Source organism: Dama dama, chromosome X (genome assembly GCF_033118175.1).
Source record: "Dama dama isolate Ldn47 chromosome X, ASM3311817v1, whole genome shotgun sequence".
NCBI lineage: Eukaryota > Metazoa > Chordata > Mammalia > Artiodactyla > Cervidae > Dama > Dama dama.
The window spans coordinates 103,475,037-103,500,260 of record NC_083714.1 but is presented as its reverse complement, the minus strand read 5'-3'; the positions used below and the strand labels follow the sequence as shown (position 1 = coordinate 103,500,260).

Below are 25,224 nucleotides of genomic sequence, written 5' to 3'. Positions count from 1 at the left end.
GTCCCATTACAAATTAGATATTCCTCCAGGAAGGGAACTGGATGGCTGGGAGGTAGTGGTGAAAGGGAGATAAACATATCTTTCAGAATTCTAAACTTATTTAAAATTAAGTAAAAGGTAACATTACATCATATGAACTCTGGACAAAATTTCAAGTTTGTTCATCAGATGATTTGTTATAACTTCTATCTACAACTGTGCTTTCTGAAGATGCACAAAGAAACATAAGATAGTCTTGTCCTCCAGCAATTTGCAATTTAGTTGGGAAGAATGTCCATATACTTGTGATACAGGTATGTAAAAAATAATATGAAGGATGATAGATGCCAAATGAGGTGGAACACAGGAGAGATGGCAAAATTTCAAAGAAGACTATTTAACCTGGAGGGAAGAGAAAAGTTAAAGTGTTGGGAGAGGCAAGGAGGTAAGGCTGGCTATGTATGTAAGGCGAGAAACTTGTTCAACTTTTCTACCAAAGCATTCCCAATGGCGTAGGAGACTAAACACATCCTCTACCTAAGTGTGGTTGTCTCAGTAAGATTAAAAGTGTTTTTGAAGTTCCTGTCTTATCTTAAAATATTATTCAAATATTATATTTTTCTTTTTAATAAAATATTTTAACTTACTTACTATCAAATAATATAGAGGTTCTAGTAAGATATATAGTATTTCACTCAAAGATATGCATACCACAGTTTGAGAAACATGGGCTAAAAAGAATCATTGTACATTTGTAAGCATCAAAGAAACATGATGAAAACAGTATTTATGAAAAATTGCTCTTAAAGCTGTGTGCAAGAGTAATTGGGAAATAAATAGGAGATACAATATTCAAAAAGGGAATAGATGGAGGTAGGTAAGTCTCAGCAAAGAGGCACATTGTTGCTCACCTGATCCAACATTTTTGCCATCTCCTCCAATTAATGGGACTGTAATGGCTGCAGGGTTCCCATCTGCAGGCAAAGTAGTATACACCATGGGCAGCGACTGCACCACCACTGGGATGGCTTTCAGGCTACCCATCTTATTTGGCAGATTGACTGAGGGGATGGTGTGAATCACATGTAAGATCTGATGGCCACCAGTGCCCTGAGATGAGGCCAGGATAGAGCCTGGAGTCAGAACAGTACGGATGCTTGCTGAACTGCCTGTGTCTGATGTTGAAGTGGACACTACAAGAGTCTGGGAAGCAGGCTGTGGCTTGGGAGGACGTATTGGAGATTGCAGCATACTGGCAGGCTGGAGAGGAGCCTTTGGCTTGTGAAAGGAGAGGTCAACTGGTTCCACCTGGGGCAGGTTGAAATCATTTGCCAGAAGTTCTTCTGGGGGCTCAATCTTGATGTCATTTAACAATGCTGGGTTCTTCATGGGGTTGGCATCCAGGAGTGGTGGAGATGTCATATTATCTCTGTCTGCTCTCTTAAGGGAATCTCTAATTTGAACAGGGCCAGTGACCTAAAATAAATACGTAAACAAAGGAGAGGTACAAAGTGTTAGTACCCTGAAGAAGAGACATGTAAGCAAAGAGAGAAATCTCTATTATCTTGTTATGGGCAGAATATACAGGGAATTGAGAAAAAAGAGGAAAAAGTAAAAGAGGAGGAAAGAGGAGGGAAACTTTATTGAGTACCAGCACTAGGCACTGTATAAGGCAGCTATATTATTTCATTTAATCTTTACAGTAATTCTTCAAGATTAATTAGAATCAACACATCTGAGTATCTACTATAAGTACTGTTTTAAGCCCAGTGAGGGCACAAATGAATAAGGTATAGCCATGAAGTACATACTAACATGCCAACTATAATGATAGAATAATATGAAAAACTTAAAAGTCATACCATAATAAGTGATGCAGCCCACATACAAGCACATACAAGCAAGGCATTTTAGAAAAAGAAAAGGGAATGAATCATTTTATCTAGAAGATTCGGGAAGGTTTCAAAGAGGAAGTGATATTTTAGATGGATCTTAGAGAATTAATAGAAGTTCTGTTGGCAGAGAAATGGTAAGAAAGAGATTTACGTCTACAGACATATAACAACAGATAATATGCTTAGAGAATAATGATGCAGTACAGTCAATTGTATCATATACAAAATCTAACTGTGTAACTATTAAATTCGAAAATAATAATTAAGGGAGTTCCCTGGCAGTCCAGTGGTTAAGACTCCATGCTTCCAATGTAGGGTGTATGGGTTCAATCCCTGGTCAGGGAACTGAGATCCCACATGCCATGTGGCATGGCTTTAAAAAAAAATGCTAATTAAATGATCACTTTACGCATGCCTGTGTGCTAACTCACTTTAGTCATGTCCAAGTTTTTCTGACCCTATGGACTGTAGCCCACTAGGCTCCTCTGTCCATGAGGATTCTCCAGGCAAGAATTTGGAATGGGTTGCCATGCCCTCCTCCAGGGGATCTTCCTGATTCAGCGATCGAATCTACAACTCTCACGCCTCCTGCATTTGCAGGTGGGTTCTTTACCACTAGTGCCACCTGGGAAGCTCCATTGCTTTATAAGTAATATATAAAATAACATTAAACCTCAAACTAATTACAATTTTTCTAAGAGTTCCATGAATTCAAAGATCAAAGATATGCTCAATTAAAAAATGGGTAGAAGACTTGAATAGACATTTTTCAAAGAAGACATATAGATGGCCAATAGTCACATGAAAAGATATTCAACATTTTTAATTATTAGAGAAATGCAAATAAAAACAAGCTATCACCTCACATCTGTCAGAATGGATAACATCAAAAAGTCTACAAATAAAAAATGTTGGAGAGGATGTGGATAAAAGGGAAAACTTTTACATTGTTGATGGGAACATAAATTGGTACAGCCACTATGGAAAACAGTATGGCAAATCCTCAAAAAATTAACAATAGAATTATCATATGATCTAGCAATTCCACTCCTGGGTATATATCTAGAAAAAGCAATAAAAAGAAAACACTGACTTGAAGAGATATGTGCGCCCCAATGTTCACAGCAGAACTACTTATAACAGCAAAAATATGGAAGTAACCCAAGTGTCCACCAATAGACAAATAGATAAAGAAGATGTGGTACACACACACACACATACACACACACACACACACAATGGAAGAGTATTCAGTCATAAAGAATGAAATTCTGTCATTTGCAGCAACTTGGAGGGTCCTAGAGTGAAATAAGTGCAAAAGGATACTGTATGAGGGAGACTTTCAAGATGGTGGAGAAATAAGATGGGGAGATTGCCTTCACCCCCCGCAAGTACCTCAAAAATTCATCTGCATGTGGAACAACTCCTACAGAACACCTGCTGAAAGCTGGCAGAAGAACCCAGACTTAAAAGGCAAGCCAATCTCCAAGGAATGAAGTACTACAAAACATAAAGATAAAAAAGAGACAAAGGACTTTGGGATGGGGATCTGTGCCTTTGGGAGGGAGTCATGAAGGAGCAAAAGTTTCTGCACACCTGGAAATACCTTTATGGGTGGGATTGGGGGGGGGGTGCTTTACAACCTCAGAGAGGAACATAGCAACAGGTGCTCAGAACGCAAAATGGAAAAAAACTCACCATGGAGATCGTTGCTGAACAACATTTCCCAGCCAAGAAGCTGCTTACACACCCACACCTTCAGAGAGTGAGGGCTAGGTGCTGAGGTTCAGGCTTCTGGGGTTGGACCCCAGGGAGAGGATGGGGGTTGACTGCCATGAAGATACTCTGAGGGGGCTAGTATGACACAGCTGAGGGAGTCCAGGGAAAAGCCTGGGCCTCACAGAGAGGCAAGAAGTCATTGCTGCAAGAATATTCTAACACCTACATTTGTGACAGGACCATGCATTTGTGAATTCATTAGGGGGATGAGCTGGCTGCGGTCTGAGAATCCAAAGGTAGAAGAGCTGGCACAAGTGTCAGAGGTGGAAGATGGAGGCCACTACAGTCTTGACCTCAGGCTCAAGCTGGGGTCAAGCTATGAGCAGGCACAGGTCACTGCCCACATCTTCCTGGAGGCCTGAGCTGCTTGGCTCTGCTGAGGGACCCACAATGCAAGGCCAACTCCTCTGGGGAAGTACATGATCTGCCTCAGACTATGGTGATGTCCTTCAGGTCTTGGCCACAGCAGGCACTGTCCACACACCCCAACTGTGTCTGCTATACCCCTTCCTCTCCCCAGCCCAACTAAGGAAGTAAGCCCTAAAACGTGTCTACTTTCACCCCTCGTGTCTGGGCAGAGAACAGACACCAGAGGACAGCCTACAAGCATAGGTGGGCCTAAAACAAAGGCAAAGTACCAGGGGCCACTCGGGCAAAGGAGAGAAGGGGAAATTGCTCCGGTAGTCACATGTACAGCGGATTAAATCTCCCAATTTGCCTGAGACTGTGGCCTTTAGGGGCTTCCCTTGTGCTCAGCAATAAAGAATCTGTCTGCAACGCAGGAGCCACAGATTTAATCCCTGGGTTGGAAGATCCCCTGAAGGAGGGCATGGTAATCCACTCCAGTATTCTTACCTGGAGAATCCCATGGACACAGGAGCCTGGAGGGCTCCAGTCCACAGGGTCACAAAGAGTTGGATATGACTAAAGCAACTTAGAACACACGCTTGTGGGCTTTAGGGGCAACTGTGGATTTGGGGAACAAGTAAAACCTTGAATAGGGCAAGATCTGAGTCTGAGCTGACCCCACATTGACCACCACAGGTCCAGAGACCTTTCTAGAAATATCGGGAGGATTTTCTGAGTAGGCAAATTGACTGGAGCACACTGTGTAGAGAAGAAAACAGAGGAATCATGAGGACATTTTTCTTACTACCACTCTCTATATGTTTTTATCTTTTTTCTCTCTTTCTTATTGTTTTAATGTTTTTTTCTATATTATTCATTTTATTTTATTTTTTTATAACCTATTATTTTCTTTTTCAAAAACATCCAATTCTTAAATAAATTCACATTTCTTCTATTTGTACAGTACTTTTAAGTTATATTGCAGTTTTTCCATGCTTTTTATTTTGTATATTTGCTAGTCTAGTTTTTAGTATTCATTTTCATTCAGACATTTGTTTATTGGCTTGATTGCTCTCTTCTTTTTTGATCATTTTTATCCTTTTCCCCCCTTTTTCCTCATTCACTTCTCTTTGTATGTATTTGCATTTCTTTGGGTGTTCTTGGCTGTTGAGTGTTGCTTTGCACATCAGACTTGGGGTTTTGTCTTCTATGCTGTGTGGCCTATAATGTCTTGGTGCTAAGGTAAGCAGTCAGCCCTGAACCACTGAGAAGGGAAAACTAAGTCCAGAACTTTAGACCACCAGGAAATCTTGATCCCATGAAACATTAATGGGTGAGAGCTCTCCCCAAAGCCTCTGTCTCAACACTAAGATCAAGTCCCACTCAAAAGCCAACAAGCTCCAGTACCAGATGCCTCACATCAAACTTTTAGCAAAACAGAAACACAAACCTGCTTATTAGCAGAAAAGCTACCCAAAGTCACACCAAGCCAAAAGCCACCCCAAAACACACTACTGGACATAGCACTGCCCTTCAGAGAGGCAAGATCCAGCTACATCCACCAGAATACAGTACAAGTCCCTCCAACCAGGAAACCTTCACAAGGCACTAGTCCAATCCAACCCAAAGGGGGCAGACTCCATGAAGAGAAAGTAAGACTTTCTACCCTGAAGAAAGGAGACCCCAACACAGTAAACTGAAAAACAGGAAAGACAGAGAAACATGCAGCAGATGAATAAACATGGTAAAAAGCCACATTACCAAACAAATGAAGAGGAAATAGGCAGTCTACTTGGAAAATAATTCAGAGTAATGATAGTAAAGATGATGTGAAATGTTAGAAATAAAATGGAGGCACAGATAAACATACTGGAGGCATAGATTAAGAAGATAAAAAGAAATGTTTAACAAGGACCTAGAAAAATTAAAGAATAGATAATCAGCAATGAACAACAGAACTCATGCTTGCATGCTAGGTCACTTCAGTCATGTCTGAAATTTTTGTGACCCTATGGACTGTAGCCTGCCAGGCTCCATCTGCTCATGGGATTCTCCAGGCAGAAATACTGGAGTTGGTTGTCATGCCCTCCTCCAGGAGATCTTCCTGACGCAGGGATCAAACCCATGTATCTTACATCTCCTGCATTGGCAAGCGGGTTCTTTACCACTAGTGCCACCTGGGAAACCCGAATAACACAGTAACTGAGATTAAAAATACACTAGAGGGAACCAATAGCAGAAAAACTGAGGCAGAAGAACAGATAAGTGAGCTGGAAGATACAAGGGTGGAAATAGCTGAAACAGAGTATAATAAAGAAAAAATAATAAAAAGAAATAGATACAGTCTCAGAGACCTCTGGGACAACATTAAGTGCACCAACATTTGGATTACAGGAGTCTCAGAAGAAGCTGACAAAAAGAAAGGGTATGAGAAAATATATGAGGAGATTATAGTCAAAAGCATCCCTAACACGGGAGAGGAAGTAGCCACCCAAGTCCAGTAACCCAAGAGAGGCCCGTACAGGATAAACCCATGAGAAATACACCAAGACACATATTAACCAAACCAACAAAAATTAAACACAAAGAACAAATATTGAAAGCAGCAAGGGAAAACCAACAAATAACACACAAGGGGATCCCTATAAGGCTAACAGCTGATCTTTCAACAGAAACTCTGCAGGCGAGAAGGGAGTGGCAGGATATACTTAAAGTGATGAAAATAAAAAATCCACAACCAAGATCTTTCAACAGAAACTCTGCAGGAGAGAAGGGAGTGGCAGGATATACTTAAAGTGATGAAAATTAAAAAAATCCACAACCAAGATTACTCTATGAAACAAGGACCTCATCTAAATTTGAAGGATAAATCAAAAGCATTACAGACATGTAAAAGTTAAGAGAATTCAGCACCACCAAACCAGCATTGCAACAAATGCTAAATGAATGGCTCTAGATAGGAAACAAAAGAAAAAGTAAAGGCCTATGAAAACAAACCCAAAACAATAAAGTAAATGGTAATGAGATCATATTGGCTTCCCTGATAGCTCACTTGGTAAAGAATCCTCCTGCAATGCAGGAGATCCTGGTTTGATTCCTGGGCCAGGAAGCTCTGCTGGAGAAGGGATAAGCTACCGACTCCAGTATTCTTGGGCTTCCCTTGTGGCTCAGCTAGTAAAGAATCTGCCTGCAGTGTGGGAGACCTGGGTTTGATCCCTGGGGTGGGAAGATCTCCTAGAGAAGGGAAAGGCTACCCACTCCAGCACTCTGGTCTGGAGAAGTCCATGGACTGTATAGTACATGGGGTCGCAAAGAGTCGGACATGACCGAGTGACTTTCATTTCACTTCCAAAGAGATCATATATATCTATAATTAACTTAAATGTAAATGGACTAAATGCTTTAACCAAAAGACCCAGAGTGACTGAATGGATACAGAAACAAGACCTCTATATATGCTGTCTAAAAGAGACCGACCTCAGAACTAGGGACACATACAGACTGAAAGTGACAGGCCAGAAAAAGTTATTCCCTGCAAATAGAAATTTAAAAAAAAATGGAAGTAGCAATAATCAGATAAAATAGACTTTAAAACAAAGGCTGCTACAAGAGACAACGAAGGACACTACATAATGATCAATCAAAGAAGAAGATAAAACAATAATATAACAATTATGAATATATATGCACCCAAGATAAGAATACCTCAATACATAAGGCAAAAGATAACAACTATTAAAGGGAAATAGACAGTAACACAATGATAGCGGTTGACTTTAGTACCCCACACACCAATGGACAGATCGTCCAGACAGAAAATTAATAAGGAATACAAGCTTTAATGGTACATTAGACATGTTGGACCTAATTGATATCTACAGAGCATTTCATCCAAAAACATTAGATTTTACCTTTTCTTCAAGTGCACATGGAACATTCTCCAGGATAGATCATATACTGGGTCACAAATTAAGCCTTGGTGAATTGTTTTTTTTTAATTGAATTCACTTTGAGCATTCTTTCTGATCACAATGCTACAAGATTACATATCAACTATAGGAAAAAAATATAAAAAACACAAACACATGGAAACTAAACAACATGCTTCTGAATAAACACATCACTGAAGATATCGAAAAGAAAATCAAAACAAGTCTAGAAACAAATGACAATGAAAACACAACAATCTCAAACCTATGGGATTCAGTAAAAGCAGTGCTAAGAGGAAGTTCATAGCAATGCAAGCCTACCTCATGAAACAAGAGACATCAAATAAACAACCTAACTTTACACTTAAAGAAACTAGAATAAGGACAAAAAATCCCAGATTTAGTAAAACAAAATAAATCATAAACATCGGAGCAGAAATAAATGAAAAAGTCTTGAATAAGACTATTGCGATCAATAAGCTAAAAGTTGTTTCTTTGAGAAGATAAAGAAAGGGACAAACTATTATCCAGACTCATCAAGGAAAAAGGGGATAAGACTCAAATCAATAAAATTAGAAATGAAAAAAGAGAAGTTACAACAGACAACACAGAACTACAAAGGATCATAAGAGACTACTATGAGCAAATATATGTCAATAAAATTGACAACTTGGAAGAAATGAACAATTCTTATAAAAGTTTACCTTCCAAAACTGAACCAGGAAGAAACAGAAAATATGAACAAACCAATAACAAGCACAGAAATTCAAACTGTAATAAAAAATCTTCCAACAAACAAAAACCCAGGACCAAAGAGCTTCACAGGTGAATTCTACCAAAAATTTAGAGAAGAGCTAACATCTATCCTACTCAAACTCTTCCAGAATTGCACTGGAGGAAAACTCCCAAACTCACTCTATGAGGCCACCATCACCCTGATACCAAAATCAGACAAAGATGCCACAAAAAAGAAAATAACAGATCAATATCACTAATGAAGACAGATGCAAATATCCGCAACAAAATTCAAGCAAACAGAATCCAACAACACATAAAAAAGATCATGATCAAGTAGACTTTATCCCAGAGATGCAAGGATTCTTCAGTATATGAAAATCAAACAATATGATACACCATATTAACAAATTGAAATACAAAAACCATATGATCATTTAAATAGATGCAGGGAAACTTTCAACAACACTCAACATGCATTTATAATAAAATTTTAAAAAAATACTCTCCAGAAAGTAGGCATAGAAGGAACATACCTCAACATGATAAAAGCCATATACCACAAACCCACAGCAAACATTATCCTCAATCATGAAAAACTGAAAGCATTTCCTCTAAAATCAGGAACAAGACAAGGGTGCCTACTCTCATCACTATAATTCAACATATTTTTGCAAGTCCTAGCTACAGCAGTCAGAGAAGAAAAATAAAAGGAATCCATATTGGAAAAGAAGAAGTAAAACTGTTTGCAAATGATAGGATTCTTTCCATTAAAAAATTCTAAAAAGGCCACCAAAAAATTATTAGAGCTAGTCAGTGAACATAGTAAAGTCACAGGATATAAAGTTACTACAGAAATCCCTTGCATTCCTATACACTGACAATGAAAAATCAGGAAGAGAAATTAAGAAAGCAATCCTATTCATCACTGCAATGAAAAGAATAAAATGCTTGGGAATAAATTTGCCTGAAGATCTGTATGGAGAAAACTATAAGACACTGATGAAAGAAATCAAAGATGATACAAACAGAGAGATATACAATGTTCTTGGATTGGGAGAATCAATAGAGTGAAAATGATTATGCTACCCAAAGCAATCTGCAGATTAAACACAATCCCTATCAAACTACCAACAGTCTTTTTCATAGAACTAGAACAAGTAATTTCACAATTTGTATAGAAACTCACTAGACCCTGAATAGTCAAAGCAATCTTCAGAAAGAAGAATGGAATTGGAGGAATCAATCTTCCTGACTTCAGACTATACTGCAAAGCTACAGTCATCAAGATAGTATGATCTGACTCACAAAGATAAATACAGATCAGTGGAATAAAATAGAAAGCTCAGAGAGAAATCCATGCACCTATGACACCTTATCTTTGACAAAGGAAGCAAAAATATACAATGAAGAAAAGACAATTCCTTCAACAAGTGGTGCTGGGGAAACTGGTCAACTATGTGCAAAAGAATGAAAATAGAACACTTTCTAACACCATACACAAAAATAACCTCAAAATGCATTGAAGACCTAAACATAAGACCAGAAACTATAAAAATCTTAGAAAACATAGGCAGAATGCTCTGTGACATAAATCACAGCAAGATCCTCTATGACCAACTTCCTAGAGTAATGGAAATAAAAACAAAAAAGCAAATGAGACTTAACTAAAATTAAAAGCTTTTGCACAGCAAATGAAATGATAAACAAAGGGGAAAGACAACCCTCAGGATGGGAGAAAATAATAGCAAGTGAAACAACTGACAAAGGATTAATCTCTAAAATATACAAGCAGCCCATGCAGCTCAATACCAGAAAAACAAACAACCCAGTCAAAAAGTGGGCAAAAATACTAAAACAGACATTTCTCCAAGGAAGACAAACAGATGGCTAATAAACACATGAAAAGATGCTCAGCGTCACTCTTTATAAGAGAAAGGCAAATCAAAAGTAAAATGAGGTATCACCTCACACATGCCAGAATGGCCATCATCAAAAAATCTATAAACAACAAATGCTGGAAAAGTTGTGAAGAAAAGCGTACCCTCTTGCCCTGTTTGTGGGAAAATAAATTGATACAGCCACTATGGAGAACATTATGAAGTTTAAAGCCTAGGAATAAAACTACCATATGACCCAGAAACCTCACTATTGGGCATATACCCTTAGAAAACCATAACTGAAAAATACACAGGTATCCTAATGTTCATAGTAGCCATATTTACAATAGCCAGGACATGGAAGCAACCTACATGTCCAACAACAGATAAATGGATAAAGAAGTTGTGGTACATATATACAATGGAATATTACTCAGCCATAAAAAGGAACACATTTGAGTCAGTTCTAACGAGGTGGATGAACCTAGAGCCTATTATATAGAGTGACTGCTGCTGCTGCTGTTAAGTCCCTTCAGTCATGTTCGACTCTGTGCGACCCCATAAATGGCAACCCACCAGGCTCCTCTGTCCCTGGGATTCTCCAGGCAAGAATACTGGAGTGGGTTGCCATTTCCTTCTCCAATGCATGTATACATGCTAAGTCACTTCAGTTGGGTCCGACTCTTTTTGATCCTATGGACAGCAGCCCACCAGGCTCCTTTGTCCATGGGATTCTCTAGGCAAGAATACTGGAGTGGGTTGCCATTTCCTTCTCCCATATAGAGTGAAGCAAGTCAGAAAAAGAAAAACAAATATTGCATATTAATGCATATATATGGAATTTTGAAAGATGGTTTTGAGAAACCTATTTGCATTGTAGCAATGAAGATGCAGACATAAAGAACAGACTTGTGGACACAGTGGGAGAAGAAGAGGGTGGGAGAAATTGAGAAAGAAGCACGGAAACATATGCATTACCATATGTAAAATAGATAGCCATTGGGAATTTGCTGTTATGATGCAGGAAGCTCAAACCCAGTGCTCTGAGACAACATAGAGAGGTGGGATGGATGGGGAGATGGCAGGGAGGTTCATGAGGGAGGTAGGACATATGTATATCTATGGCTGATTCATGTTGATGTATGGCAGAAATCAATAAAATATTGTAACATATTTATCCTCCAATTACATTTAATTTAAAAAGGAAATATACTGTATGATATCACATATATAGAATCTTAAAAAAATTATAGGGAAATCTCTTGTGGTCAAATGGTTAGGACTTGGTGGTTTCAATGTGAGTTCAATCCCTGATTGGGGAACTAGGTCCTGCAAGCCATGTGGCACAGCCAACTAATAATAATAATACAGGCAAATGTTTATGCAAACCAGAAATAGATTCACAGATATAGAAAAAAAAAGGGGGGGGCTACCAAAGTTGGGTAGACAAACTAGGGGTAAGGGACTAAGAGACACAAGCTACTATGTATAAAATAGTTAAGCAAAAAGGATATATTGTACAGTACAGGAAATTATAGCTATTATCTTATAATAACTTCTAATGGAGTATAATATGTAAAAACACAGAATCACTATGCTTTGCACCTGAAATATATAATATTGCAAATCAATTATACTTCCAAAAAAAAAATCAAGGATATTGTGCACTGTGTAGTGCCATTGCCAGGCAACACCTGGACCCTGAAGAATGCTTTGGAGACGGTAGTGCTACTTAGCCAGTAACCAGTCAACACTCCATTCTCTATCAGGATTATATTTGAGTTATGGGAGTTTTGAACTATTAGAGATGTTCAAGAATGCATTCCTTACACAAAATAAAACTATTCTTTATTTTTGGACTACAAGGGAAAGTGCAGTTCAAGGAAAGCCTAACTGAAATAACAGGTAATTGTTTTGAGGAAGGGAGTGACATGGGCAGAACTATTTCTGTGATATTTAGCTCCTTAATGAAAGATAGATTGAAGAAGGAATAAGACAGGATTCAAGAAGATCAAAAAGGGAGTATAAGGAAAAATTTTGGTAAGGCATTTATGATACAATTGGATATATTTGAATATTGACTAATTATTGGATGATATTAAAGAATTATTGTTAATTTTTAAATGCTTGATAATGATATTATAATTAGATATTTTAAAATTTAGATGAGAGAGAACGTGGGCCTAAACGCAGAGAATGATGAGGGGCAAGAGGCAGTGTTCTCTTATTCTGATTTCCTTTAAAATACTATCAGAACATGATGAGCATGAATAAAGGCACCAAGAATTAGCCACATTTTTACCTATAGTATTTAGCCAGACAGCCATCTATGGTCTCCTTCTGCTATACTATATTTTTCATTTCTCGATTTACAAACCCTCATCCCAACTCAGGCTTTGTTTGTGGTCCACGTATTGCTTCAATCTGCTCCTCTAAGACATGTCTTCTGTAATTTGTCCCACTGTTTGACATGCTGCTAATGTAATCCATCCCTCATGAGTGGATTCACTTCACCTAGGTAAGGTAAGCAGTAGAATCCTGTTGGTGGGGAGGGGGAGGATATGGAGAAGTTGTCAAAAATGGCTCTGCTGAACTTTAAAATTCCTTGTCCTCTGAGTCCCTCAAATCAACTTAAGCTCCTATTTTTCCCATATGCCCCACTTGTCCCTTCACCTGACTAGCTCCCTTACCAGATTAAAAAGGCAGAATCACAGGAATCTCTGGGATAACAGAAGTTCAATAATACTGAAAAAAGAGTTACAACAGAAAGCATACAAAGAGGTTAGACTGGAAATTCCCTGGTGGTACAGTGTTTCGGACTTGTCACTTTCACTATCAGAGCCCAGGTTCAATTCCTAGTTGGAAAACTAAGATTCTGCAAACCATATTGTTCAGTCGCTAAGTTGTGTCCAACTCTTTGCAACCCCATGGACTGCAGCGCACCAGGCTTCCCTGTCCTTCATTATCTCCTGGAATTTGCTCAGTCATGTCCTCTAAGTCAGTGATGCCATTCAACCATTTTATCCTCTGTCGATTCCTGCTCCTCCTGCCCTCAATCTTTCCCAACATCAAGGTCTTGTCCAATGAGTCAGCTCTTTGCATCACGTGGCCAAAGTACTGGCGCTTCAGCTTCAGCATCAGCCCTTTCAATGCATATTCAGGGTTTATTTCCTTCAGGATTGATGGTTTGATCTCCCTGCTGTCCAAGGGATTCACAAGAGTCATCCCCAGCACCACAATTTGAAAGCATCAATTTTTTGGCATTTAGCCTTCTTTATACTTCAACTCTCACATCTGTACATGACTACTGGAAAAACCATAGCTTTGACTGTATGGACCTTTGTTGGCAAAGTGATGTCTCTGCTTTTTAATACAATGTCTAGCTTTGTCATAGTTTTCCTTCCAAGGAGCAAATGACTTTTAATTTCCTGGCTGCAGTCACTGTCCACAGTGATTTTGGAGCACAAGAAAATAACATCTGTCAACTTTTCTGCATTTTCCCTTTCTATTTGCCATGAAGTGATGGGAACAGATGCCATAATCTTAGGTTTTTCAATGTTGAGTTTTAGCAAGCCATGGGGCACGGCCAAAAAAAGAAAAGGTTAAGTATAACATCATTTTTCTAGAAGTGTATAGATTGTGGGTATAGATATAAAAATAAACAGCCTAACAATATACATTAAGGGAAGATCAAGTTAACTTTTCAGGGACTGTCTGGATTCTATGCTTTAGGTCCTGAAACCTAATGAAGCTGAAGTTCTGAATGTTAAATATAAAATAGAGACTACTTTGACAACGTACTATCTTTTGCTAAATAAAGGCTATCTCCTAGACTTTGAGTGTTGCCCAGGATAATGCTATGAATTCAAGGCCTTATGCTTGGCTAGTATTCAATCCACAGTTTTTCACTATATTGTCAAGCACATTATTCAGGAAGATCCAAAATGGAAAATGACTGATGAAAGCATAGAGCTTGAAGAACATATAGGCTAATATTATTGTCTCGATGAGAGAAGATTTTACAAGGTCTTGCTTCAGCAAACTATCATGAGTTGCCCTCCTGTAAACCAAGTATGCCCAGAGGTCTAACAATACTTAACAAAAACCCTGTACATAATAGGGCTTCATGTATTCTTTTGCCATCACCACAAGAATTTAAAAGAAATGTTGGAAAGCTAGTTTGGTTTGTATTGGTATTTGTCTGCTTTTTTAAAAAATTTTTTACAAAGTTATGTTGGTTTCTGCCATACAACAATGTGAATCAGCAGCCATGATTAGGCATATATCCCCTCCTTCCTGAGTGTCTCTCCTCTTCCCCCATCCCATCCCTCCAGGTCATCACAGAATGCCAGACTGGGCTCCCTGTGCTACATAGCACTTCTCACTAGCTATTCATCTTACACAAGATAGTATATATATGTTCATGCTACTTTCTCCATTCATCCCACTTTCTCCCTCCCCGACTGTGTGCACAAATCCATTCTCTACATCTGCATCTCCATTCCTTCCCTGCAAATATGTTCAGCAATATAATTTTTCTAGGTTCTACACGTATGTGTTAATATACAATACTTGTTTTCTTTTGCAGATTAACTTCACTCTGAATGACAGGCTCACTAGAACTGACTCAAATCCATCCATTTTTATGGTTGAGTAATATTCCATTGCATATATGTACCACAACTTCTTTATCCATTCATCTGTTGATGGACATCTAAGTTGCTTCCATGGCCTGGATATTGTTAACAGTGCTGCTATGAACACTGGGGTACATGTGTCTCTTTCAATTCTGGTTTTCTCAGGGTATATGCCAAGTAGTGGGGTTGTTGGGTCATGTGGTAGTTCTATTCCTAGTTTTTTAAGGAATCTCCATACTGTTCTCCATAATGTCTAAATCAGTTTACATTCCCACCAATGTGTAGGATGGTTCCCTTTATTCCAGCCCCTCTCCAGCATTTATTGTTTATAGATTTTTTGATGATGGCCTTTTGACTGGTGTAAGGTGAAACCTCACTGTAGCTTTGATTTGCATTTCTCTAATAATGAATGATGCTGAGCATATTTTCATGTGTTTATTGACCATCTGGATTGTTTTGTTTTAATAGTAACTTCCTCAAAGTATGTCATCACATATTTTCTTCTACACATATCATTTTCAAGTGTACCTGTTATGCTTAAGTGACTCCAATCCATAGCAATGATTCTCTGGCTTGTGAATACTGTATGCTGCATTATAATTTCTTAAGAAAATAGACTGTGCTTGAAAGCAGCTCTCAAGGTTTACCTTACTGCTTCTTGCTTTATGACCTGAAAACTTAATAGGATAAGCATTCCATATCTACATATTACAATAGTGAATGCTTTTTGTATGCACTGAGAATTCTTTTAATATAGTCAAAATAATTTTAATAAGAATTTCAATATAAAGTCTGAATTCTTTCATATTTTGAATATAGCTATCATATGGTTTTAAAAAAACACAACTATCTGCCATATCTTCTCCTTATACACAGCATACTATACTTAAAGGTTCTGAGAAAGATTTAACATAAGAAGTGAATTTGTTTTCAGTCTCAGATTTTCAGATATTTTTAAGACTTATCACTAAGATGATTCCCCATTCTACTTTTCACTGAATACAATGACCACAGCTTTGAAAGCTCATCTGAGAATTGATCTAAAGATGTGTTGTCAGATTTTTCTCTTTAAATCACCTCTTTTAATCTTCAGTATTGTGTGATGACCAGGTTTTAAGTATTCTGTAGTCAGTATCATAGGAGGGAAGTGGCTTCCCTCATAGCTCAGTCGGTAAAGAACCTGCCTGCAAAGCAGGAGACCCGGGTTCGATTTCTGGGTTTGGAAGATCCCCTGGAGAAGGAAATGGTAATCCACTCCAGTATTCCTGCCTGGAAAGTCCCATGGATAGAGGAGCCGGTTGGTCTATAGTCCATGGGGTCTCAAGAGTCGGACATGACTTAGCGACTAAGCCACCACCACCAGTCAGTATCACTTTTCAAAGACAGAAAATACTTTACCCATTCATGACTTTAAAACTTCAAGCTGCAGCTTTCTAATATTTCTGAGTATATGAAAAAGACTGTGTGTGTATATGCTCAGTCATTTCAGTCATGTCTGACTGCAACCTCATGGACTTTAGCACGCCAGACTCCATTATCCATGTGATTATCCCAACAAGAATACTGGAGTGGATTGCCATTTCCTACTCCAGGGGATCTTCCTGACCCAAGGATCAAACCTGCATCTCCTGCATTGGCAGGCAGATTCTTTATCATTTGAGCCACTTGTGAAGCCCAGTGAAGAAAGTTAGGTATGAAAAAAAGTACAGACACTTGGGGGTAATTTTCAGAGAAGTTTTAATTTTCACAGTCCTTTCCCTCAAATGTTTAGAATTGTAATCAGATTTTAAGCCAATTTGAGTCAATAAAAAAGAGTTATTTATTGATATAGCACCAAAGAGGATGGATAAAGACACCTAGCACCTTCAATTCTAGAAAGAAACCCAGAAAAAGGTGGTCAATTTCACAAATATTTAAGCTCTTGAGCATTTGATGAGGATAGACAGGCCTTGGGAAGTGGAGGGTCAGAGAAATCAATTGCTTAAGACATCTCTGAGTTACAGTTTGTAAGTGGGAAGGCATGGCTAAAAAGAAAATGAAAGAATAAAATACTCCAGGAACACAGCAGGTGGAAAGGAGAGAAAAGAGTATTGTCACGGTAATGAAATAAAACTCAGGCTGCTCCCAAACAGAAAGAAGAAAGCTGCTTTTGTACACAAGTCCCTTCTAGCTTTGCTCTGGGTTTAGACTAACCATTTTCATGCCCAAGTACACATGTATGCACATATACACATACATGTGCACATTCACTGCTTAAGTAAAAAGTCACTTTAACCCTCTGAATCTCCAAACCTTTTCTAATAAGGACATCAGGTATTTGGGTCTTAGAGAAAGGAGAGGTGGATGGAGTTGGATATTATTAGAAAGTTAGACCTAATGTAAACTTAGAGGGATCTCAAATTTTAATTCCCACCATCATAATTGCACCAGAAAATGAAGCATTATAAGACAAAAGAATTCATAAATTTGTGCAAAGTAATAAAACAGGTAACCATAAGGGGCTGGGAGAAAGTATCAAGCATAGTAGCAGCTACATCCAGGCAAAATGAGGTTAGAAATGTATATATGTAGGTATGTACATATGTATACATGCATGTGTATGTATATGTGTATTAGTGTATGTATATGTGTATATGTGTATTGATAAAAAAATGAAACATTTTTTCTTTCTCAAAGCATCAGATATTGTTTTCAAATAGAAAAATTACTTTATTTAAATAGCTATATATTTATTACATATTAGAAAAATAAATACGTAACGCATTGCAGTGTGCTTAATGGTGTTCCCCTCAAAAGATATGTTCATGTCCCAATACTCAGGTTAGGAGATTCTCCTAGATTATTTGGGTAGGCCTTAAATTCAATAACAAATATTTTTATAAAAGGCACACAGAGAAGACACACACAGAAACAGAGAAGAAATCAATATGAAGAAGCATACGGACATTGGAGTACTGAGGCCACAAGTCAAAGAACACCTGCATCCACCAGAAGGTGGAAAAGACAAGGAACAGATTCTCTCCTAGAGCCTTGGGATAGTTCAAGGACTTAAAACACCTTGGTTTTGAAATTATGGCCTCTAGAACTGTAAATTTCTGTTGTTTTAAGCTACCCAATTTGCAGTAATTTGTTGTGGAATCCCTATGAAACTAATACCCCACATCAAACCCAAAATTCTCCAGATTGTTTAGGACAAAACTAATATAAGTATTTATTTTTAACTGATCTAATTTTTTTAATGTACATCAAACCCAAAATTCTCCAGATTGTTTAGGACAAAACTAATATAAGTATTTATTTTTAACTGATCTAATTTTTTTAATGTAAGTAAGTAATATTATCGATAAGGATATGGCAGAAATTGTGAAGGTGGTACATAAATAATTGAAGTTTGGGAGACAATATCACTGTGTAAACAAGAGATACTTACATGAAGCAGCTGACAATTGGAAAACAAGTAATAAACAGAGCCACTTGAGTGATTGATACAGATAAATTGGTACTCCAGGAGCTCAGGACACTAGAGATTAGTGAGAGTTGGGGTTATCAGTGAAAGTTTTATGGAAGAGATGAAAATGGAATTTGGGCCCTATAGAAAGTGTGGGATTTGGTAAATTAAACAGGCTGATTGAAGCACATTTCAAGGCAGAAATAAAAGGTGTCACTGAGAACCACTGAAACATATATGACCCAATTAGATAGTATTATATAAATACTGTTAATTTTCTCAAATGTATTAGTGCTGATGTAATCATATAGGAGAATGTCATTATTTATAAATGATTCATGTTCAATTATTTAGGCTTGAAGTTTCTTGATATGTTACTTTCAAAGAAAGAAATGAGAAAGAGAGAGGGAGAGAAACACAGAGAGGCTGAGAAAGAGAGAAAATATATGCAACTATGTGAGAATATTAACTATGTTAAGAGAGAATGTTATGTGAGAATGTTAACTATATTAAGTTGGAAGGGGAAGATATGTATGATACAATATAAACCTTAGATCTGTTCACACACTTTGTCCAAGAAATCCTACCTCTGGGAAATAATCAGAAACTTTCAACAAATGGAATGTGACAAGCAAGTGCTCATTCATTATATGGCACAGTGATGTATGAATTCAAGAGAAAGCAAGTTGTGTGTACTGAGCGAGACACCCACCCACCAATCCTACCTCATGACATAAAAAAAAATCATAATGAAGCAAACTAGGAGGCTTCTGTTGACTAGGATGCTGCCAGCATTGCACTGTTATAGAACACATTTTCTGGGCTTGGGACATGGTGAGTATTCTGTGGCCAAGTACCATAAATACTCTAACTTCACTAAAAGCAAGATATCTTGGAAATGTAAAGAAAGAAACAAACAAAAAAATGCTGAGATTATCCACCATCCAGAATTTTCTATACATTGCATCAGTTTCAAAGTGACCTCAAATTCTGGAACCTTAGTATGCTTATTGCATGGAAGAACATTTTTGGAATTGTGCTTAGGTGTACTGAGATTTCAAAATAAGGGAGCTATGTATGCTTGACAATATTTCATTGAATATAATATTTTATTATGAATTTAATAGATTTTTATCTAACACTTATACTCAGCTTCCTGTTAGTAATTACTATGACAAAGCACCAGCAGCCAGCAGATGTTTTGAAACAATTAGCAACTTTTGATGTGCTAATAGTTTCTAAATGGCAACAGTTACAAGTAAGGCAAATAGGACACTATATTGGGTTTGTGTGCATGTTCTCAGTCATGCCTGACTCTTTGCAACCCAGGAACTGTGGCCCACCAGGCTCCACTGTCCATGGAATTTTCCAGCCAACAATGCTGGAGTGAGTTGCTATTTCCTACTCTCGGGGATCTTCCAGACTCAGGATCAAACCCACATCTCTTGCATCTCTTGCTTTGGCAGGCAGACTCTTTACCACTAGCTCCACCTGGGAACTCAGGAATATTGAGTTTAATGTCATTAAAATAGTACAAGGAAGTCTCATCCATATGCACCATATAACAAACAAATTCAACTGTACACCAAAAACAAAGCATTTAATGTAAAAAAATTTTTTTTTCTAAAATATTACTTCCAAATGTCAGCCAGATAATTTATAAGGTGACTTAATTAAAGAAACAGATCAGTTCTGGCTAAACAAAACTGTATACTCAATTTTACAAGCAATTTAAGGGATTTTCAAGGATAATTTGACTGTATTTTGTTTTCACTTATGCAGTCAATGACTTTAGAACTCAACCCTGAGCAAAATGGAAATTCCACATCTAACACAGAATGTTTAGCTGTAAAAACCAGATAATCTGTTCTGAATCATTGTTCTGGGAGTGCCCAAGGTCACAACTTTCTTATCTGTAAAATAGGAAAATTAAGAATACCTATCTGTGATGGTTCATTTTATGTGTTAACTTGGCTGGGCCAGGTGTCCAGATATTTGGTCAAACATTATTCTTAATGCTTCCGTGAAGTTTTTTTTTTTTTTTTTTCTTTTTTTGGGGGAGGGTGAGACTAAGGCAGGAGGAGAAGGAAAATAACAGAGGATAAAGTGGTTGGATGGCATCACCGACTCAATGGACATGAGTTTGAGCAAGCTCCAGGAGTTGATAATGGACAGTAAGGCCTGGCGTGCTGCAGTCCATGGGGTCGCAAGGAGTCGGACACGACTGAGTGACTGAACTGAACTGAACTGATAAAATAACTCTTCTATGGCTCTCAAGCTTGCCAGTCTACCCCAACAGAGTTTGGATTCACTAGAATTCCATAATCATGTTAGCCAATTCCTTAAAGTCTTTCTCTCTCTGGGGTATGGAGGAAAGGAAACCCTTCTACACTGGTTTTAGGATTGCAAATTGATGCAGTCACTATAGAAAACAGTATGGAGGTTCCTCAAAAAACTAAAACTACAGTTGCCATCAGCCAGTTCAGTCGTTCAGTCATGTCCGACTCTCTGTGACCCCATGAACGGTAGCATGCAGGCCTCCCTGTCCATCACCATCTCCCAGAGTTTACCCAAATTATGTCCATTGAGTCAGTGATGCCATCCAACAATCTCATCCTCTGTCATCCCCTTCTCCTCCTGCCCTCAATCTTTCCCAGCATCAGGGTCTTTTCAAATGAGTCAGCTCTTCCCATTGGGTGGCCAAAGTATTGGAGTTTCAGCTTCAACATTAGTCTTCCAATGAATACACAGGTCTGATCTCCTTAAGGGTGGACTGGGTGGATCTCCTTGCTGTCCAAGGGACTCTCAAGAGTCTTCTCTAACACCACAGTTCAAAAGCACCAATTCTTTGGTGCTCAGCTTTCTTTATAGTCCAACTCTCACATCCATACATGACTACTGGAAAAAACTTTGTTGATAAAGTAATGTCTCTGCTTTTTAATATGCTGTCTAGGTTGCTCATATCTTTCCTTCCAAGGAGTAAGTATCTTTTAATTTCATGGCTGGAATCACCATCTGCAGTGATTTTGGAGCCCAAAAAAATAAAGTCAGACTCTGTTTCCACTGTCTCCCCATCTATTTGCCATGAAGTGATGGGACTGGATGCCATGATCTTAGTTTTCTGATGTGGAGCTTTAAGCCAACTTTTTCACTCTCCTCTTTCACTTTCATCAAGAGGTTCTATAGTTCTTCTTCACTTTCTGCCATAAGGGTGGTGTCATCTGCATATCTGAGCTTATTGATGTTTCTCCCGGCATTCTTGATGCCAGCTTGTGCTTCTTCCAGCCCTGCGTTTCTCATGATGTACTGTGCATATAAGTTAAATAAGCAGGGTGACAATATACAGCCTTGACATACTCCTCTTCCTATTTGGAACCAATCTGTTGTTCCATGTCCAGTTCTAATTGTTGCTTCCTGACCTGCATACAGTTTTCTCAAGAAGCAGGTCAGGTGGTCTGGTATTCCCATCTCTTTCAGAATTTTCCACAGTTTATTGTGATCCACACAGTCAAAGGCTTTGGCATAGTCAATAAAGCAGAAATAGATGTTTTTCTGGAACTCTACTGCTTTTTTGATGATCCAGCGGATGTTGGCAATTTGATATCTGGTTCCTCTGCCTTTTCTAAATCCAGCTTGAACATCTGAAAGTTCACAGCTCACGTATTGCTGAGGCCTGGCTTGGAGAATTTTGAGCATTACTTCACTAGCGTGTGAGATGAGTGCAACTGTGTGTTAGTTTGTACATTCTTTGGGATTGCCTTTCTTAGGGACTGGAATGAAGACTGACGTTTTCCAGTACTGTGGCCACTGCTGAGTTTTCCAAATGTGCTGGCATGTTGAGTGCAGCACTTTCACAGCATCATCTTTGAGGATTTGAAACAGCTCAACTGGAATTCCATCACCTCTCCTTGCTTTGCTCATATTGATGCTTCCAAAGGCCACTTGACTTCACATTCCAGGATGTCTGGCTCTAGGTGAGTGATCACACCATCGTGAATATCTGGGTCATGAAGATCTTTGTTGTACAGTTCTTCTGTGTGTTCTTGCCACCTCTTCTTAATATCTTCTGTTTCTGTTAGGTCCATACCATTTCTGTCCTTTATTGAGCCCATATCTGCGTGAAATATTCCTTTGGTATTGAGAGAATAAATTCCTAGGTAGGTTGATAAGAAGTCCAAGGGTCCACAAGGAGAGAGGGTTCTGGAATTCTCAAGGAGGAGGAAAGGTCAAACTTTTTTTTCCCCTCTACATTCCTTATTCTTAGTCACATAAAAGGTTTCTATCGTTAAGCCTGGAACTGATGATTACACACACGACAAACGGCTGGGTTTGGACTCTGTACTAAGGATTATATAAGGGTGTATCCAGCTTGAGGACAGTTTCTCCTTCCTGAAAACCTTCTGAGTAATCCTGTTATCATGAAATGTGGATTGTGGGAATGAGTCTAGCAGATCTTTGCAACCTCTGGACATTCTTTTGATTCATTGTAATAACTAATTGGAGAGTATGTAACTCCATTGCTGAAGACTAGCAGGGGGCACTCTCCATCCCCCTTCTGATATTTGTGTCAGAAGCTCTTTTATACTTTAATAAAATTTTATTACACAAAAGCTCTGAGCAATCAAGCCTCGACTCTGGCCCCAGATTAAATTCTTCTCCTCCAGAGGATCAAGAATCCTGGCATCCTTCATGGTTCAGCAACAACCTTTTAGTATCTCTAATTTTCTTGAGGAGATCTCTAGTCTTTCCCATTCTATTGTTTCCCTCTATTTCTTGGCATTGATCGCTAAGGAAGGCTTTCTTATCTCTCCTTGCTATTCTTTGAAACTCTGGATTCAAATGGGTATATCGTTCCTTTTATCCTTTGCTTTTAGCTTCTCTTCCTTTCACAGCTAGTTGTAAGGCCTCCTCAAACAGCCATTTTTCCTTTTTACATTTCTTTTTTCTTGGGGGCAGTCTTGATCCCTATCTTCTGTACAATGTCACAAACCTCCGTCCATAGTTCATCAGGCACTCTGTCGATCAGATCTAGTCCCTTAAATCTATTTCTCACTTCCACTGCATAATTATAAGGGATTTGATTTAGGTCATACCTGAATGGTCTAGTGATTTTCCCCACTTTCTTCAACTTAAGTCTGAATTTGGCAATAAGGAGTTCATGATCTGAGCCACAGTCAGCTCCTGGTATTGTTTTTGCTGACTGTATAGAGCTTCTCCATTTTGGCTGCAAAGAATATAAGCCATATGGTCTTGTAATCCCATTCCTAGGCATACATCTGAGACATAGAGAACAGACTTGTGGTTGCTAATGGGGGCAGGGTGGGGGAGGGGTGGGGTAGGGATGGATTGGGAGTTTGGGATTAGCAACATGTTATATATATAATGGATAAACAACAAAGTTTTATTGTATAGCACAGGAAGCTCTATTCAATATCCTGTGATAAACTATAATGGAAAAGAATATGAAAATGTATATATATACACATATGTATAACTGAATCACTTTGCTGTATGGTAGAAATAAACACAACATTTTAAATCAACTGTACTTCAATAAAAGACATTTTTTAAAACTCTTTCTCTATAGATTCCTTAAAAAGCTAGGAACAAATCTACAATATGACCCAGCAATCCCACTACTGTGGGATATACCCCAAGACAACCACAATTCTAAGACACATGTGCCCCAGTGTTCATTGCAGCAATATTTACAATAGCTAGAACATGGAAGCAACCTAGATGTCCATTGACAGATGAATGGATAAAGAAGACGTGGTATATATATATACAGTGGACTATTACTCAGCCAGAAAACGAATGAATTTGAGTCAGTTCTAGTGAGGTAGATGAACCTAGAGTCTTTTATGCAGAATGAAGTAAGTCAGAAAGAGGAAAACAAATATTGTATATTAATACATATATACGGAGTCTATAAAAATCATATTGATTAACCTATTTGCAGGGGAGGAATGGAGACACAGATGTAGAGGATGGACTTGACACAGCAAAGGAAGGAGCAAACGGGATGAATGGAGAAAGCAGCATCAACATATATATATATATATATATATATATATACACTAGCATGTGTAAAATAGATAGCGGTGAAAAGTTGCTATATAACACAGGAAGCCCAGTCTGGTACTCTGTGATGACCTCGAGTGGTGGGATGAGGGGAGGGGAGGGAGGTTCAAGAGGGAGGGGATATATGTATAATTACAGCTGATTTGCATTGTGGTATGGCAGAAACCAACACAACATTGTAAAACAATTTTCCTCCAATTGAAAAATAAATAAATATAGAAGTACACACAAAAATTATTTCTCTATAGATAGGTAGATAGATAAAGATATGTATATTTGGATAGCTATATAGATATAGATGTAATTTTATTTTAGGTTTAAAGATATACATATATCTTTATATATATATAATTTGTATCTACAGACATATGGAGTAGATAGATATAGATAGATACAAATTTTATGTATATCTGTAGATATAAGGATAGAGAGAGATTGAAAAATATACATTCTGGTGTTCCTGTCTATCTGTAGAATACTGACTAACACACTATCCAAAAAGTTATTGTA

At 38.1% G+C, this 25,224-nt stretch overlaps 1 protein-coding gene across 1 annotated transcript in view; it reads right to left on the bottom strand.

Annotated features, from left to right (window-relative positions):
* Nucleotides 1-25,224, bottom strand: part of KLF8 (KLF transcription factor 8) — a 342,852-nt gene that overhangs the window by 76,993 nt on the left and 240,635 nt on the right. The window contains exon 2 of the mRNA XM_061135861.1: nt 891-1,455. Coding sequence (XP_060991844.1) covers nt 891-1,455 — 565 coding nt within the window. The remainder of the gene's footprint in view (nt 1-890; nt 1,456-25,224) is intronic.